General features: G+C 37.1%; 1 protein-coding gene across 8 annotated transcripts in view; it reads left to right on the top strand.

Annotated features, from left to right (window-relative positions):
* megf11 (multiple EGF-like-domains 11) overlaps positions 1-18,323 on the top strand; it is a 113,245-nt gene that overhangs the window by 35,291 nt on the left and 59,631 nt on the right. For 5 of the 8 annotated variants that reach the window (XM_015047153.1, XM_015047158.1, XM_015047154.1 and 2 more), the window contains 2 exons: positions 5,324-5,416; positions 5,572-5,592. In XM_015047153.1, coding sequence (XP_014902639.1) covers positions 5,324-5,416; positions 5,572-5,592 — 114 coding nt within the window. The remainder of the gene's footprint in view (positions 1-5,323; positions 5,417-5,571; positions 5,593-18,323) is intronic. The other 3 variants (XM_015047159.1, XM_015047156.1, XM_015047155.1) reach the window with 1 other exon arrangement.

The following is an 18,323-nucleotide window of genomic DNA, read 5'->3' as shown; positions in this document are numbered from 1 at the left end:
TGTTCAGAGAGAAAAGCTTTGTAAACCCACAGATTGGAAAAAAAAAAAAAAAAAAAAAAAAAAGCACTTTTTAAAAACAATCTAAAAAATTCTGTCTGATTATTCTGGCATTTGAAAATTAGTTAAAATATCCTCCTAACTATGAGGAAAAAAAAAATTGTCCAATCACCATTCTTTTTTAAATCCCACAGTCTTTGTAAGGTAATAAAAGGTTTTATGCACTTACTTTGCCTCTTCCCATAAAATGTGTTATTACTGATGAACTCAGTTTTTATGAATTAGAAAAAGATACGTACAAAAGTCCCACCCCTTCATATGTGGTATCATTGAAAAGCCCTAAATGTCCTCTCCAGATACCAAAAGGAATTAATTCAGTAGAATGCAGGGGGTGGGAGATATTCAAGTTTAGAAATGTCCTCTACAGAGGACAAAAATGAACTACTGGTAGTCTTATTTTTGTTTTACAGCTGAGCTAAAAGAAGAAAAAATAATAGTCTGATTTAATGCCAGACAGTGAGAATAAAATGATTGTCTTTTTTAAAATAGTTCATGTAGATCTATTTCCAACTTTAAACTGGTTTCAATTGAACAGAATCCGTATCATTTTAGTGTTGCGTAACATACCAGTAACACCATCAGCTACAGTGTCAATGTGCAAAACAAAATTAAAAGGAAAAGGACAAAATCAGGTGCACTGTTTCCATATTTTTTTTTTTGTTTAACCTATTGCTCTTTATCAAATTTGTTTCACTAAAGCTTAAGGATTGTTCCTATTAATCCTGCCTGTCATTTTTTCCTTTGTGGTCATGTGATGTAACATCCATATTCCCATTAGCTTCAACAAGTTGCATCTAAATTAATCTGGGGATGTTGAGACCACCAAAACGACTACACAAACACACAGAATCAACACATTATCGTTAAAGATGTTCATCTTCTTTAGTCTGCTGTTTTGCATTATTCCATCATTTTTGGAAAGATTGTTTAATTTTCTTAAGGCTCCTTCAGAGCAAGTTGAACTTTTGTCTGCATCTCTTTAATTAGAACCCTTAAGTCTTTATTATTTCTTTGACCTTTGATCTGTTGTAAGTCATTACCTTAATATGTTACCAGCGTATGAAGAGAATGTGAAGAACTCATTTCCCTTCTAATAAGCATGATTATTACAGTTGTGCATGAAGAAGTGAGAGCAGCTCGCTAATGACAAGAGCTTATAATATCTTCAGAGGCTTTGCGGAGTTTTTTCTCCCTATTTTTACAAGGCATTAAGTCCAGATGACTCCTGCATGACTCTTTCCTGTCCGTTGCTGGAACATCATTTTTTAAATGACTTTGTCTGTGGAGCGAGTTGAGTTTAAAATAGTTAGGTATTCGCATTTTGATGAGTTGAAAGGTAATTAGATTCTCATCAGAAAACTGATCCTGTACATTAAATGACTTTTTCATTTTGCATTTGTTGCTTTTTATTCACACTGTAGGGCATTTACTTACAGGAAAAAAAGGTGGCATCCCCTCTACCCCCCTGAAAAAAGCAATACATTATAATGTATTTAAATAAAAAGAAAACCAATGTTCTTTCAAAGGTCTTAAACACAGAAATCTAATGGGGGTTTTCTCATGGATTGCAGCAAAAACACAAACAGGTAGAGACTGACAGGGACCTATTGTATAAGACATTGCAATAAGTTATAGTTAGACTAGGCAAAAGATATTAAATTTAATAACATTACATTGCAATCACCAATTAGCTCCATTGTTCCTTGTTCTGATAACAACTCTGCATAATGAGTTAGATTAGCCTTTTATCTAGATGAAAGACTCAATTTTCCAACAGATTCCTTAGACATGAGTTAGGCAGGGTGATTCATGAATTTCAATTAAAATGAAAGACCTACCTTCTACTTTATTATGCCTTCCCTTCAGTACACCGGTTCAGATCTCAAGAGAAGGGTGCGCTTTATCCTCTCTCCCCTAGTCAAAAAACTTAATTTCCATATTTTTTTTTTCTCTGGGATGTGACACATTTGCATGTCCCTGTTCTCGCTGATCAGAATTTGCTGATTGAAACTAAATGAAATCAACTCATCATGGTGACATTGAATTTGTCTCCTCTTCCCTTTGAATACTCTGCAGGCCGTGGACTCATTGATTACAGGTAGTCGATCTCGCCACTTTCGTCAGCAGAAATGTTGCAGCTCTTCCTCCTTTTCTTTTTGCTGGCTAAATCTAATTAGACAGTTTTCTGCTAGACTACTGATGCTCAGAAATCTGCCCTGAATTATCTTCCCATCTCTGGTTTAGCTTTTTTTTTTTTTTTTTTTTGCCACGGTGGCATTTCTGCAATTACTCATGCTTGGTGGGTGTTTCAGATACGCTCGTTGTATCCCTACCCTGCTGTCGGTGGTGGATCCGAATCGAAGCCTGATTGAGTGGTGTTCTATAGCTCCTTCGTTGACCTCTCAAACAATAGCCTGGGTGTCATAATTTTGCACACAAGGAAGCTAAATTACTTGCAGCTCTTTTGACCAAAGCACAGCAGAAAAACCTGAGAGGAAAACGAGCAGAAGTTGCAGGAAGTGTTGGATGAGGTCTGATCAGTTAAGGGGACAGGCTGTCTGCTCCACTGCCCTTGGATTGTGTATCATCCCTCCACAGGCCATGTTAGTGGACCGCTGATTCCCATCAGGCAGGGGTTCTCTCTCGTCGTATTTGCCTGCTCGTCTCCTTCCCCAGATAAGAGCGAGTTTCTCTTAACCCCGCTGGCCAGATGACCTTGGCTGCCACAGATTTGTTCATGCTAAGTACCTAGTTTGCGATATTATTCCTTTTTGGTTTGAAATGTGGTGCCACAAAAGAAAAGAAGAAAAGGGGAAAAGAAATGAAAAGAAAAGAAAGAACAAAGAAAAACACCTCATATAGGTTCCTTTTTGTATCCACTCTAAAGAAAAGAAAACCATCCAGTTGGTGAAAACACTTCCAGGAATACTAATGCCCACCTGATCAATCTGGTGTTGTGTAGCTCAATATAAATGATCAAGAAAACTGCAGACTTAGTAAACACTGCGGTCTACTTGCAACATTAAAGCTTTACTATATGACAGAGCATTAGAGGTGATTTACAGCTTGTTCTTTTGTAGCTCAGCCTGCTGATAGCAACGTGTTCTGAAAAGTGACGTTTTCTGTCACTTGTGAGTCAAACTAATATGCCAACTAAGAAAAACAAGGCACATATTTGATGAACTGAATATAAATATGCTGGTTTAACGCAAGTATATTGACTTTAAGGACATTAAAGTGATTTCATCATGTTGGGTTTTATGTTTTTCTAACACTCAGCTGTAAATGGAAATATGAAACGTACAGCTTAAATGATTTTTCATAAACCATCAACTGTGTCAACAAGATTTTCTCTTATTTTTCTAGGGTCAAAATTATATACAGACTCAAACACATATCTTAGCTACTATTTATATTTGGAAAACTCTCTCCTTAGCAGCTTGAACATCATTCATCTTATCAAAAATGGTACAGTTTGTTTAAATCTTCTGGTTTGCTGGCTCTGACCTGTCTTTTAAATACATCCTTTAAAGTTTGTTTGCATTTCTTCCTTCTCTCTCTGAGTTTAAATAAGTTGGTGTAAAAATAATAGGTTTAATTTTTCTTGTAGGTTATCTAATGAGTCTAAAATGGATGTGTGTTTTTAATTCAGTTTTGTGTCCTTCAGTCCTCCAGTGAGTGCTGTGCTGAGTCAGAAAAAGGACAGAAGCACACAGAACAAAAATCTTATAACCAATCGATTCGGAGCAAGTCGGATCACCTTCCACCTTGCATTTATTTGTAATAAATGCTTTTGTGCTTTGCAAGCCTTTTGATGCCTTTGTCTAAATTTTGTGTGCCTCTCTGGCAAGTTTGGCAAGTTTTTCTTCTTCAACATTACTCTGTGACTTTCTTAAAAGCCCCTTTTCTTCTTATCTAATGTGATGATCCAAAGTGAAAAACCACCAAAGCTTCCATCAACCTTGGCCAGATAAGCAAACTGCCGCCTCCTTGCCAAAGGATAGCCTCTGGGTCGGTTCGAACAGTTGTTGTGCTGAGTAGAGAAACAGGACAGTGAAAACAGAACATGAACCGACCCAATCAGGCTCACTGAGATGTCAGACTATAATATCTGGACCTCATGTATTCTGCTTCCACCATCAGCTGAGAAAACGAGGTGCCAAGGTCTCTTTAAATTTAAATTCTTGCTTTTTTTTTATGCCCACACTTTTTCACCTCAAATTACTGTTAAAAGTGATAACATTATTGTAATATTATCAAGAGAAACAGCATAGCACTTAACAGACGATGCTTAGATGTAAGTCTGTTGTTTTAGAGTGCCGTCATCTGTTGGTGTAACATATTATCAGACCTCAGTGACTTAATAGCCTAATAAGCAGATGAGGAAGATTGTCTCTGTTCTTGAGACTGTTCTGGAGCCCCAAGAGCTGATTAGGCAAAAAAGGGACATTTCATATTATTATGAACACAAGAACGAGACAATCTTGATCATCCGCTTTACAACAGCAGTGTCCCCAGTAGGAGGTTTCACATCTGCTGCAGCACAAACTGCTACATAAGATCTTTATCACCCACAAACATCACCATCTACATTACTTTTTCAAAGAAACCTAAATTACAGTTCCCACATAAAATTTTCTTTTTGGGATTACTAGATAAATTTGAAATGAATTGAATTAAACTGAAATCAAGATATTTCTTTAAAGTCCAGAGAGAGACTAAGAAAATCTTTAACAGCCAATCTTAGATAATATTTGAAACACTCAGTGTAAATGTCAGAATTTGTGTGATTTATTGTGATTATCGTTTTTTTTTTATCCCTTTTACTTGAAGTATTTGGAAATCGACAGTAGTGTGAATATCATGCACAGTTATAAATTAAACCTAGAATCCCCTTGCTTCTTTTACATCTATAATAAAAATCCTTCCCAGGAATAGGTAGTGATTCATACTTCAAAATTAGTTGTTGATAGATTTTTGACAGATTATTAAAGTACTTACATACTTAAGAATTTGAACGAGTTGATTGTTGACACATTTATTAAAAATGCGATGTCAAGTACTGGAAATACATGGCAATCACGAGAGCCTAAATTAAGATTTATATCAGAGATGGAGACATTAAGTCTCTAATTTTACTGGATATTTTGCTTGAGCTGCATTTTAAGTATGCTACTTAGATTTACCTACATGTATCAATGCATATTTATGTATGCATTGATTCACTTATAAGTCATACTGATGGGGAAATATGTTTGTGTCTCAGCTCTGTGTACGGAGGAGTGCATGCACGGTCGCTGCATCTCTCCTGACACATGCCAGTGCGAGCCTGGATGGGGTGGACTGGACTGCTCCAGTGGTGAGTTCGCTTTCCCTCTGAACCTACAATTAGGCCCTTAGACACATTTGTTCCTAAATTGCTCTCACAGCCAGTAGGTCCATAAGACTTTGCTGTGAATCTGTTTTGCGTCCGTCTATCTCAAAGCTGCTCAGCTTTGTATCCTCTCTTCTTAGCAAGCACAGCCAATGGAACAGGTAAGTCACAATGAATTCATTCTCATTTGCTGGAAGTGGAAGTGATTTGTCTGATGAATCTAGCGGATGAATGGATGGTTGCACCTCTCTTGTGTCTACCTGACTCTCTGTTTTGGACTTAATCATGATTAGACCAATGCCTGTGACTTGTTCAGATGATGGATCAGGGCCAAGCGGAAACAAACTATTATGCTCGCCTCTGTGTTTGCTGGGCCTATACCTCGGCTACTGAAGCCTGATGGGAGGGTGGAATTGGGCAATCAGCAAAATGCTAGGGCAAAGTCTATGTTCTCCTTTCTCAAATTTATGTTTGGATAAAAAACATGCATACAGGAATATCTTATTTTTCACAACCATGACCCAGTAACCACTTTCTGCATCAACATTTCTGATCTTTAATTCATAACATTAACAGTTTACGCGCCCCAGCCCCCTACCCTCACTCTGGTGTTGAACAGCCACTGCCTATTGCTTATTTAGAAATGAGTAATGTCAGATAAAATCATATCAGTAGTGCTTCTGTATAGATCTATGAGTTTTCATTACCAAGAGAGCCATTCACTGATTAGCAGCTGTGTGTAAATCAGCCACTCTTCGTGTTGCCTCAGCCTGCTGCAGGTAGATTCATGGTCGTCCATGACAACCCTGAGCTGTTTGCTGCTGCTCCCTCTTGTAGGCTGGTGAGGGTCCAGCAAGGAGGATTTGAGGGTTTAGGGCCCTCAGGGGACTCTAGTCCCACTCTTGGTTAGTTACGAGTGCAGCCATGCGTGTGCTTTTTTTTTTCCCCCGGTCTTCCAGGTGCTTATCTGATCCACCTTGTTAAAACAGACTTGATGATTGAGACAGAGGCATTATTCATAACTTCATATTTCCATACTAGGCATGATTCCAGACTTTTTCATTTATGAGCCTTCATCTGCAGAAATTAGGAATGCGTGCCAATTCTTAAATTAAATCTGCCCTCCTTTTTCCTTTATGTAAATGGTTCAGCGTGCTTTCTTGTCTGTCACTGTAACTGTAAATTATATTTCCACTAATGCACAGATAGAGGATATATATATATATATATATATATATATATATATATATATATATATATATATATATATATATATATATATATGTATGTATTTAAAGAGAAAGAACTAATATTAAAATATAATAAAGTGAGTGCTTTATCAATAACAATAAAGTCAACGCTAATATAGATTATTATTTATTTAGCATTTGAACGGCCTGAAAGCAAAGGTCAACAACACAGAATTGACCCTGTGGTTTATTGGCTCTTTATTTCATCACTATTCTGCTTGGGTTCTTTGTTTGTTGGTTCTCGCTTAAAGTGAAGCAGAGGGAAGGATGTGCTGGTCACATGACAGAGGTTGTGTGAATGATGTGATAAAAAAGTGTGTCGCCCAGTGCTTGGAGATGAAGAGCCGCCGTGGGATGCTCTGCGGCCTAAAGCTGAAGTGACAGGCTTTCAGCAAGTGATCTGGAACTGGATCAAAGGCTCGGGCTGAGTTTCTGGTGCAGCACCCACCAGCAAGGAGTTTTCTATGTGGGTCAGGTAGTGAAAAATAAAGAATCGGTGGACAGTAGGGACAGGGAGCAGAAGGAGATCAGGTGGGAAAGATTCAGTTAATTGTTTTTGGTAAAGAAGATTTTGTTTGTTGTTTTGGGGTTTTTCTTTTTCCGCCTGCTAGTGTCCACCCACAGTATCCAGAAAACACTTCATCCTTTTCTTCCGCCTTGAGGGGTAGGCCCACTGAGACTTGATTTACCCTGTGACCTGCCTGGACCCCGAGGAGTCTCTGTTTCAAATCTGATACATAAAGCAGCTAAACAGGATGTAGACTTCTGTTTGAAGACGCATTCTTGCTCTGCATCTGTTAGTGTGAATTTGGAGCATTCAGATTTGCGTTTTCTCCAAAGACTGATGAATGATTAATTGTTGCTGTTGGGTATTTTGATAACTCTAATTCCTGTGTGTTGTGGTTGTGGAATGAGCTTCTGAACATTTTTTCTCTAATGTCTTGAATCTACTTTTTTTTCTTTTTTGCCTTCAGTTCAACATTTAGATGCATAAAAAGAGTGCTGTTTACTGTATACAGTGCTTTGCAAAAGCATTCATATGCCTTGAACCTTTTTCATTTGTTCATGTTCCAACCACAAAGTTTAATGCTTTTCACTGGGGTTTATGTGAAAGACCAGCACAAAGTAGTGCACAGCAGTAAAGTGGAAGAAAATGGAAACATGGTTAGTAAAGATATTTTTCGTAGATTTTTTTTTTTAAATCGGAAAAGTGTGGCATACTTTTATGTTCAATGCCCTTTATGTTGAATCCTCATGAATAAGCCCCAGTCCAAACAATTGTCCTCAGAAGACACCTATCTATGATCTAGTTCACCAATGTTTGATTTAATGATACTATAAATAAAGGTTATAAAATTGCCATCTATCTTTGAAAATCTTTTGGAACACTGTTCAATTCATCATCCAAAATAGGAAAGAGTATGACTGAAAAAGTGCCGAGACATTAGAATCTGTTGACAGACACAAGCCTTGAGACCAAACCCGAACCTTCTGGTTTGCATACAAATCGGTATGTTGTAGCAAACTAACACTGCCCATTAACCTGAAAACACCATTCCCTTCAGGAAACACAGTGACGGGATCATGCTTTGAGGATGCTTTTCTCCCGCAGGGACCGGGAAGCTGATCAGAGAAAAGTCAGTCAAGTTCAGACTTAAATCTAAATGAGTATCTGTGGCAAGACTTGAAAACTGATGTTCACAGATGCTGTCCATCTAATCAGACTGGGATGTTTTACAAAGGATACTGGGCAAATCTACAATCTCTAAACTGGTAGAAACATGCCTAGACTTGCAGCAGGAAGTACAGTGAAAAAGCAGTTTTATTTTAATTCAGGTAACAACTATGCACTTTGTTGTTTTGGTGTATTACATAAAATCCCATAAAATACACTGCAACTTGTGGTTGTAACATCCTGACATACTAAACACTTCAAAGGATATAAATGCTTTTTTGCCTAGCGCATCTGTTCATGTTCTTGTTTTCATATGCTTGATGCCTTCTTACCTGTTTGCCTTCTCTTTCTGTATTAAATAGCAATGTTTCTCTCCATCATTGTGTTTACATTGTTTTGGATGTTGCTTTTTTTCCCTTATAATTCGTAATAGGATTTTTACCATGTAAAAAATGGATGAAAAACAATTTAAACTCATTAGATCGGGAATGGCAGCAATTTTAGCGCAAGCTTCTCGGTTAAATGGAGCTCTGCTTATGAAAGTGAGCAGTGTGTCTTTAGTAATTTTAGTCTGCTGACGTGTTGTGCATGGATTTGAGAACCTAGTCATATTATTGGCTGATGTCTGCAGCAAAAGCAGTATGTGCTAGTGTGAAAAGAACCACTCAGAATGAGCGTGAAATCCAATCTTTGTATGATATTATGAGTTTATTGAATGAAAACTATATGAACTTTCTCCACAGACCCTGTGAGTGTCTGTGGTTTAAAATACATTCTTTTTTTTTTTTTTTGGAGTTGCAGAGAAATAACGTAGTCCTTTTTTGCTTTCATTGCAGGCTTCTTTTCAGCCCTTAGAGATTCAATACTGCCGATGAGTGTGTTTCACAAGGTCACTTTATACCACAGTAATTACAGTTTTCAAATAAAGAGAGTGATAAAGATAGATGTTGCATACACAAGGAATATTTAGCTGTAAGTGCCATCACTTGAAAAAAAAAAAAAAAAGGGTCTAAATATCGTGTCTCCATCACAAAACAACATGTTCCCAAGGCACAGAGATGACAAATGTTCATAAATATGGAGCATGTAGTGCTTCAGTCTTTTCTCTACACTGATTTCTCTTGTATCTACTGAGGTAGAAATGTTTGCAGAATTTATAATAATCAATAGTGTGAAGATAATCACCTGAAAAGCCACTGGAACACTTAAGATTTGTAAACCACAAAGCATCCCTTGTGCTCTTAAAAGAAATCTATCACACTTAATAGTCAGAGCTACTGTGTTTGGTCGGCCACGGTGCATGTGGTAACATATTCCTGCTCATTGTATTCAGATACAACCACAGCCACTGTTGTGTGTGCCGTACACGTGATTAACTGATAAATGTGGCCCATGAATGCATTTTTATGGGCTATTGCACCAGGTGGGATGCTACATTCTTCTTGTTTTATGTTAATTAAAAAGCAAAGTTTTCAGCTTTAAGGCTGCAATAAACAATTTGTTTTGTTAGATTCCAAAATGAGGAGTTGCAGTGATACTGGTTGAGGTCAGTCAGTGATGACAGGCTATATTTGAAGCTTCATTTATTCTCTTTGAACTGGTTTATATAGTGCCATGTAACAGCCTTAAACAATGCATATTATTGGGCTGTTCATGTAATACGGCATGACAAAGGAGCTCATGCTTGATTGGACAATGACAGTGTGGGGGCGGGGTTTTGCAAAAGATCAATCGTGAAGGGGAAGAAAAAAGAATATAGGGTTCACAAATACGTTTTTGGGGGGCAAAATAAAAATCTATATAATCCCCATTAATATGTCACCCCCAATAAAATATATTTCAACCAATTTCTTAAAGAAGTCAGCTGATTAAATGAGTAAATACAATCCACATGCAGGCACAAAGACCTGGCTGTGTCCTTAAAATTTACAATCTGGGTAAGAAGACAATTAATCAGAGAAGCAGCCAAGAAGCCAAAGCTAAATCTGGAAGAGCTGCAAATATTCACAACTTAGGTAGCAGAATATGCTGCCAAGACAACAATTTGACTTCATACAGCGATAAAAAGAAAACCATTGCTTGAAAAAAGAAATGACTAATTAAACAATATCATGAACACCAAGGAGCACAGCAGACAGGTCAGAGTTTAAAGTAAAACCAAGGTTAGGTCGTAAAACAATTTCCCAAGATTCCCTCAATTCAATGATATCAAAACACTTGTTACACTACAATCACATTCACAATTCACTCTTAGAATATCCTAACAAAATGCAGTGAAGGAGAAATGTCATTGTTTTTCTTGAGAGATTGCTGTGATTGAGTTACCTCCATTACTTTTTTTCTTTTACATAGCTTTAATTTGTGTGACTGACTTGGCCAGCTCTCTTTAGTAAAATAAATATCTTATCTCTGTGGGACTTTATGGTGAAGTGAGTTGAAAATCAATACCTTGTCCTGGTATTGGGTAGCAGGCTCAATTGTCTCAATTTAAACCCAATTTAACCTGTGGCAAGACTTGAAAATTGATGTTCATGGGAACTTGCCTGAGTTTTACCTATTTTGCAAAGAAAAAAATGGGCAAAAGTTTCAGTTTGTAGATGCGTAAAGCTTGTAGAGACATATTTCAAAAAACTTCTAGCTATAATTTCAGTGAAAAGTGGTTCTGCGAAGAATGGACTCAGGGGGACTAAATACATATATCTGTTTTACTTAAAAAGAAAAGAAAAAAGAAATCTAAAACATTTAATCCTTTCACAATGATGTGGCACTTTGCTAGATTTATCACAACAAATTTTACTAAGACACATTGCAGTTTGTGGCTGCATTGTGACAAAATGTGAAAAAGTTAAAGTAGTATGAATACTGTTTTCAAGGCACTTTATCTTGTTTAGATGATGTTGCATCAGTGAATTAAGACACAATATGAAAGGGTAATCAACCTGAAATTGCAATGTAAAGCTTGAGTTTGGCTTAAAAAAATTCCCTTATGAAGCTTCACCAGAGGTATTCACACATTACTCTCAAGATTCATCTGAGCCAGATGCTTCCTCTCCAATTCCACTGCTTTGGGACATTGACATGCACCGCTGTCAAACTACCGAAGTCTAAACCAGCATTGGTTGTGACAGAGACGCACACAGATATACTCTTACTTGACACATCAGTCTAAATGTCACTTAGCTTTGCTCTCAGAATGTCTCTCTTCATCAATCTAACCGACAGACAAATAGTGTTTATGTGTGTGTGTGGTTTTTTTTTTTTTTTTTTTTTTTAGACATAGCCTCCATAGGAAAAAAAAAAAACAAGAAAAGTGAGCCTCCATCTTCACATCAGCTGTTGACAAGGAAGTCTACATCGATTGAATTTCTGGTTATACGCACGTAAAGAGACACTTTGGGGAGAACTATGAATACTCTAAGTTTATCATTCTGAATGGGTTCCTTGCTGCTTGTAGCAGTCAATGCCAACTGCCTCGTTCATTTTGGTAGATCAAAGTATCCAGGCGATGGTATTTCTCTCAAGGGGGGAGGAAATGGACCAATCTATAGCTGCTGTTGCCTTTGTGTATGCCTCTGTATGTGGGCGTGGGTGTGTGTGTGTTTACTCCACTGACATGCTTTTGTGTGTCTGACTATACTGCATTGGGCTTTCGAGGAGTGCAATTCACTTATTTATTTTTTAATTGTACACTACAAAGTTAAGGCATATTAAATTATTCCATTCAATACAAACCATATCAGAGGTTGCAAGTTAATGTTTCCTTTGGTCTACATAAATTCAAAAGCAGTTGCTCGTTAGATAGACCATTTGAAGTTGTGAGTTTTTCTTATAACTTAATCTAGAAGAACCCTCTTCTACTAGTGGCGTTAAAATGTATACCAGTCCACCACTTGTGTCTTACCTTAAGGTGTTTGCAAAGCCTGATAGTTGTAAATAAATCCCAATTAATATAATAACTATATTAAGGCCTCTGGTTAGTTAAAACTGCTGTTCAAACCTTTTCACACCAGACATATATCTTATTTTTTTCCTTTTGATGTCAGATAAGTTATTCAATGCTATAATGTCTTTTATTTTGCATGATGCATAATTTTCCTGCCAAGAAAAAATGATTTAAGGGTGAATTATAATTTTTTTTTTTTTTATGACGGTGGTAGGAATTTGTCTCTTAATCGGTGGGTTGCTGGTTTGAGCCCACGCTCCATCTCGCTGTCGTTGTATCCTTGGACAAGACACTTAACTCACCTTGCCAACTGGTGGTGGTTAGGAGCCCAGTGGCATCCTCACTTCTGGCACATTGCTGTAGCTACAGTCCAGTAGCTTGCCACCATCAGTGTGTGAATATGTGTGCGAATGAATGAATGTAGTGCAAAGCACTTTGGTGTCCTCTGAACTTGATAAAGCGCAATACAAGTACAGGCCATTTACCATTCCCCCTATCTTTGAAAAATGAAGTGAATGGCAGGATGATTTAAGATGTAAATCTTGCTGTTTCATGCATGTGTTTTTACCTACATTTGTTTTGCAAAGGACCATTTGTTTACAAGTGAAAAATGCTGGTCTGAAACTTGCCAACAGGATACATAATTTAAACTTATTTCAAATTGGGAATTTGACTAGTCCGGAGCCAGTGAAAGTCCCAATCATTTCACCTCACTGTTTGCTTTTCAAAAACATCTTCTGTTAAGCAGAGTAGATTGAACAAAGTGGATGTCACGACTGTGCTTCTGTCAGTTTAAAGTTTCATGATCTGCCTCAGCCTGCCAGTCTGATCATTTTTTGCAGCTCTCATAGTGACTGATGAGTGGTGTAAATCACCATGCCGAGACTTCAGCTGACTGATATTGAGTCTATCAGATAAAATAAAACATACACACCGAAGATGACATCTGTCTTAACCGCTGATGACACACGCTCATGCACCCACACCAGTGTCCATAATATATTTAATACTGCTGGATAAAAATGATTTTTCCTGACAATCACAGCCCTTTAATGGGGTTTTTGTCTGAGAATGACATGCATCATATGTCTCTTGTAATATTTTCTGTGCATATGGGTCTTGTTGGCAAAATATGCAGACTGACTTTGCTTGGCTCTGAAATTTTTTTGCAGCATCCCATTAAGCAGGATTTATTATTCCTCAAGAACTCACTGCTCCATTACCTTTGGGAGACAACTTAAAAAAAATGCATGCGGCTTTTTGTACGAGTTCATGTACATGTATGTTGTCTTTACATTTAAATACCTGCACTGAAAACTGGTGGACCTCACTGCATGTTGAGATTATGTTCATAAGACCATGAAAAATACAGATCTGCTGGTATTTTTCTGTGTTTCTTATTATTAGCCTGTGTGAGGAAGTTATGGACTTCTGGAACAGGCTTCAGAGAGCCTGCTTAGATGGCTTGATTTAATAAGGACATTAAAAAGCCTTATCTCATGTCCTTAAGAGAAGGTCAGTGTGTCTAAAATAGCTGAAATGCTATGATAACAGTTTAGAGAGATAAGCTATCGCCTGAATACTAATGTAGAACAAAGCTGTTTTCACAGTCTGTAAGTCATGCTTGATTTGTGCTCCACTTCAGTATTTATAAAGTTTATTTCTAGCGATTCTTTTGATTTTCCTAAGTAATTCATATAGATGGCCTTTTCACACTTGAGTGTATTTTAGCCACAGTTAAATACATTAACAGAGCAGCTGGTAAAACTACTTCAAAATGTTTTAGAAACTTTACTTTTAGTATTTGTTCTTGTGAAATTTCTGAGAACAAAGTGCTAAATATACTTTTCCAACAAGTCATCCAGATAGTATTTAGTTTTTTTTGTTTTGTTTTTTTTGTCTTTTGAGGTAGATTTAGAAAGCAAAACCATCTGATTACATTTAGGCAATTGCCACATGGAATAGGATTTTGAACCTATTATTGGTTGTCTAGTCTTCCCAACTGCAACAATGGTATGTGTAAAATACACAAACAAGACACATTCACAAAAACCTAACTCATTTCACGCACACCTATCATTTCCCAGCCTGATTAAGATCGTTTTAAACAATATAGAAATGTAGACAGTCAAAAATGAACCAGTCTTAGAATACAAATAATGTTTTAATCAATCAGTAAAAAAAAGTGAATCCTAAATCTTTTGTGTTGACATAAGATTTAAAGTATAATTTAAATCATGAAGAGTGCCTGTTTGCTCACTGAGCCACAGCTGCACAATACCAGCTAAAGAAAAAATAAAGGCATATTTAATCAACTGTATTTCATGCACTCTGCTTCCTATTTAGAAGATTGTCCTTCTAGTTAGTTTGTTATCTTTTTTCTTTTTTTTTTTACTCCAAAGTTTAAACATTCTTTCTGGTAAACATCTTTGTCCTAGTGTAATTGTTCAACATTTAAATACATCACAATAAAACTCCATGGTTGAGTGTTCTACAGCTAAAATTTGCACAAGAAAATACTCAGGTTGCAGTGTTTCCCTGTTATTACCAATACATAAACTTTGGAAAGTGATTGCATCGAAAATAAGAGACACACTGGCATTTCCCCCATCAGGGTAACTATAATTTAAAAGTATAGCAGAGACAAAAGTGGCAAGCATATTAGCAGCTGATTTCAGGCTAGACAAGTAGCTAATACAACTTTGTTAGAGTTGTGCTACAATAAGCAAGATGGGAAGAAGTGACAATACTCTGCATCATTAACACATTTACTTGAAACTTATTTGGTGGACGTTTATTGTGTACTTTTGATTTGCTTAATTTGAAACAACATATTGTTTTAGTGGATAGCAACTTTACATTTATCTCACTACTAGCTGTGACTGTCAAGGATTTACTTAACGATTGTTCTGTATATAAAAAAAAAAGTTTGAAAAAAGCTTATTTAGAAATAATTGTTTTAAAAGCATGAAACCACTGATTTTAAACGGTGGTTGTGTTTTTTAATTCTCCACGTAGAGATAGGTTGTAACTAATTATATTGACTTGTGTAATGTTTTCATTAACACTTATTCTTTAAAGTGTTTATGTAATCACATTTCATGTATTTGCATGAAGAGTGTAAACTAAGGTGCTTTGTCATATCTGGACATTGTAGGTAACCTTTCCATAATGTCACCATCTGGTTTTGTTCTATCAATAGTTTCCTGACCAGCTTGGACTGGAAGTCCATAAAAGGTACTACAATAGTACTCCAATTGGTCTAATAATTATTAGCAGAAAATAGGCTGGACTACTTTGTCATTAGAGACGCTAAAAGCATTTTTTTATTATTAGCAAGAGAATCATCACTGAGTGGCACTTTTTAAAATCTGAAGCAGTGGTGTGTGTGTATATCTGCGGTTTGCATTGCATCTCTGAGTACAGTGTTTATGCAGTGGTCTTTTTAATACTTCCAGCTAAATATGTCATAGCCTGTCATAGAACGTTTGATAGCATCAGCTACATCCAAAAGCTACTGTCTGAGCTTCATTTGTTTGAAGTACATGTCCTTTTCTGCCTTTGAACAAAAATAAACGATTGTTGTAGAGCCATTATAAATCAAATCAAGAACAGTAAAATATTGTTTTTCTTTGTGAATTTCAAATTGAATACCGTCTCCCTCAATAGAAATCCTCAGCATATATATTAAAAACCTTCCCATGTACTATTATGTTTGTTAAAACTCTTAGGTGATGATACCTTCGAACCTTGACATTATGATAATTTTTGTAAAAACAGTCTCCTGAGGTTGCCCTTTACTTGAGGATCACCACATCAGTTTGGGGGTTGTGTTGCAGTGTCCTTGGTCTGCTTTGGGGAAGGGAGCATATTAGCAGTCTTTCTTAGATCCTCTGGTGCACCTGCAATCTCCTGATGTTTAACCCTGGACTTCATTGGAGTGTTGCAGTGATTACAAGCCGTCCTCGGGGACATCGATTGTCCTGCTCCTCCCAGGCAAGCCCCACACAATGCTGACGAATGAACTCGTGGCCCTGCCAAGTCCAATTAACTGTCAGTGCCGCATCGACGAGCTCCTCTGTTTGTTGAGAGTGAAGAAAAACAAACTTTTAATCAAATTTGCCTCCAGGCCCTGGGGTATTTGGGGTTGTAGTTTGCATTCTACTTTGTTCTGCCTTGCCTGCAGTCATGCCACCCTCTCAGAAGGTTATATTGCATGATGTTTGAGTAAGATACTTGGGTTTTCTTCACCTTACTTACTTTTACTGCAGCCCTTTGTCACCACAGTTTGTGACTGGTATAACTTATAGGGTGTGCACGCTTGTAAAGTAAAAACACTAATTCTACGAAGATGGAATGGAGCAAATCATGTAATTATAATTTTAGAAAGTCACAGACCTCTGCAAATAATTCCAATAAGCTGTTGTAGAACGAGATTGTCGCAGTGTATTTCCAGAAATGGTTCGCCCTAGCCGTGTTAGTGGATTGATGTAAGCAGATTCGACAAGTTTATTTAGAAAAGCCCAAGTTTCGATTTCTCAGAATACTTTCTACATTAACATTTACACAAATAGTTTCAGCTAATTCCGCCTGACTTGAGATAAACAACGCTCCTCATCTCTGATTGGAGTAACACAGCCATTAAAAGCTAAGAAATTCAATTACAATGGTGACTTTTGCCAAACAGGAAAAAGAAAAGGACAAAACACAGAGACACTATTGCATATCTGACCAATAGTAAGTGGGAGACAGAGATATAGCGAAAGATCTAAACACTGACAAAAAAGGCATCTGGATGATAAGGATCAAAGGAAATTTTAGTGCAAATGTAATCGTTGGAGAGAGATTAATTTTTTAAGATTCAATCTGTGTCCTCCAGAACATGATCACAAATTAATTATAAAGGTGAAATAAAAAACAGGGGAAAAAAAAGGTCTGTGTCTTCACCTAATTTAAAATTAAATGTGAGCGGGATGGCAAACCTGTACAAGTTCATCATGTCCTGTGGCAATGTGCTTCATTAATACCTTTCAATTGAGTTTTGATGGATGAAAGACAGAAAATGCTGACTTACTGGTTCAGGCACTCGCATCCTCAAAGCAATGAGTACCCCCTGAGAAATTGAATTTGCATGAAAACGTGACACAGTGTGATTTTTACAGCCTTACACTTTAAACATGGCCACATATTATGATTCTAGGTCTCACTCCCATTTCAGTTTGCAGGCATCGGGTAGCATGAATGACAAAATTGCCCTCCACAACAGAACAAAAAGAGGGTTAAGGTCTGTGGATCAATATCAGTAGTCCTTTCACTGACTCTTAAATAAGGTTTTTAAAGGATTCCCCCCACCACCACCGTCACCCCCCTTTGTTTGTCCTTTTTAATCAAAAGTGACCGATGATTAAATCTGTCTAATTTTAGATATTTTAAAAGTTAATGTCGTGTGGACTGAAATGACGCATTCATGACCTTTGCTGACCCTGCTTTTCTAAGATTGATTCACGTCTTAGCTGCCTCTTAAATATAAGCATGGCATCTCTCTCTGCCTTTCTCCCACTTGCTCACCCACAATCCACCCTAAGTTGCTGTTGTATACTTTCTACTCCACTTTGACTTTGAAAATCGGGGAGAATAATTCATGTGCCTCGCGAGTTTCAGAGACTGGGATAATAACTCCGCTCTCGGAGCCAGCACTTCATTTGAGAAGAACTCCTGGATTTCCGCTTTTCTTCTCTGCTTCATGCCCATCTTTTTTTTTTTTTTTTTTTTTTTGGCAGGGGGAGAAATCTCCCAGTGGTCTGTATTGTCCTGGAGAGATGATGAAAAACAAAACCTCTTAATCTACAGTTTTTCCCCATGTTAATCAAAGGCTGCAAGAGATGTTTTCTTGTTTCTGTCCCTTCACACTGCACCAGCGTTTTATCCACCCAGAGCTGCTACTTTTTTTTCTTTCCCTCGCCTGAATATAATGCAATATGTGGGTTACTTCTGTTTTTCACAAAATTGAAATATTTCACAGGA

The sequence above is a fragment of the Poecilia latipinna genome, unplaced genomic scaffold (assembly GCF_001443285.1).
Source record: "Poecilia latipinna isolate Pla-1442-1.1 unplaced genomic scaffold, P_latipinna-1.0 Scaffold811, whole genome shotgun sequence".
Classification (NCBI taxonomy): Eukaryota; Metazoa; Chordata; class Actinopteri; order Cyprinodontiformes; family Poeciliidae; genus Poecilia; species Poecilia latipinna.
This window is presented reverse-complemented; position numbering and strand designations above follow the sequence as displayed.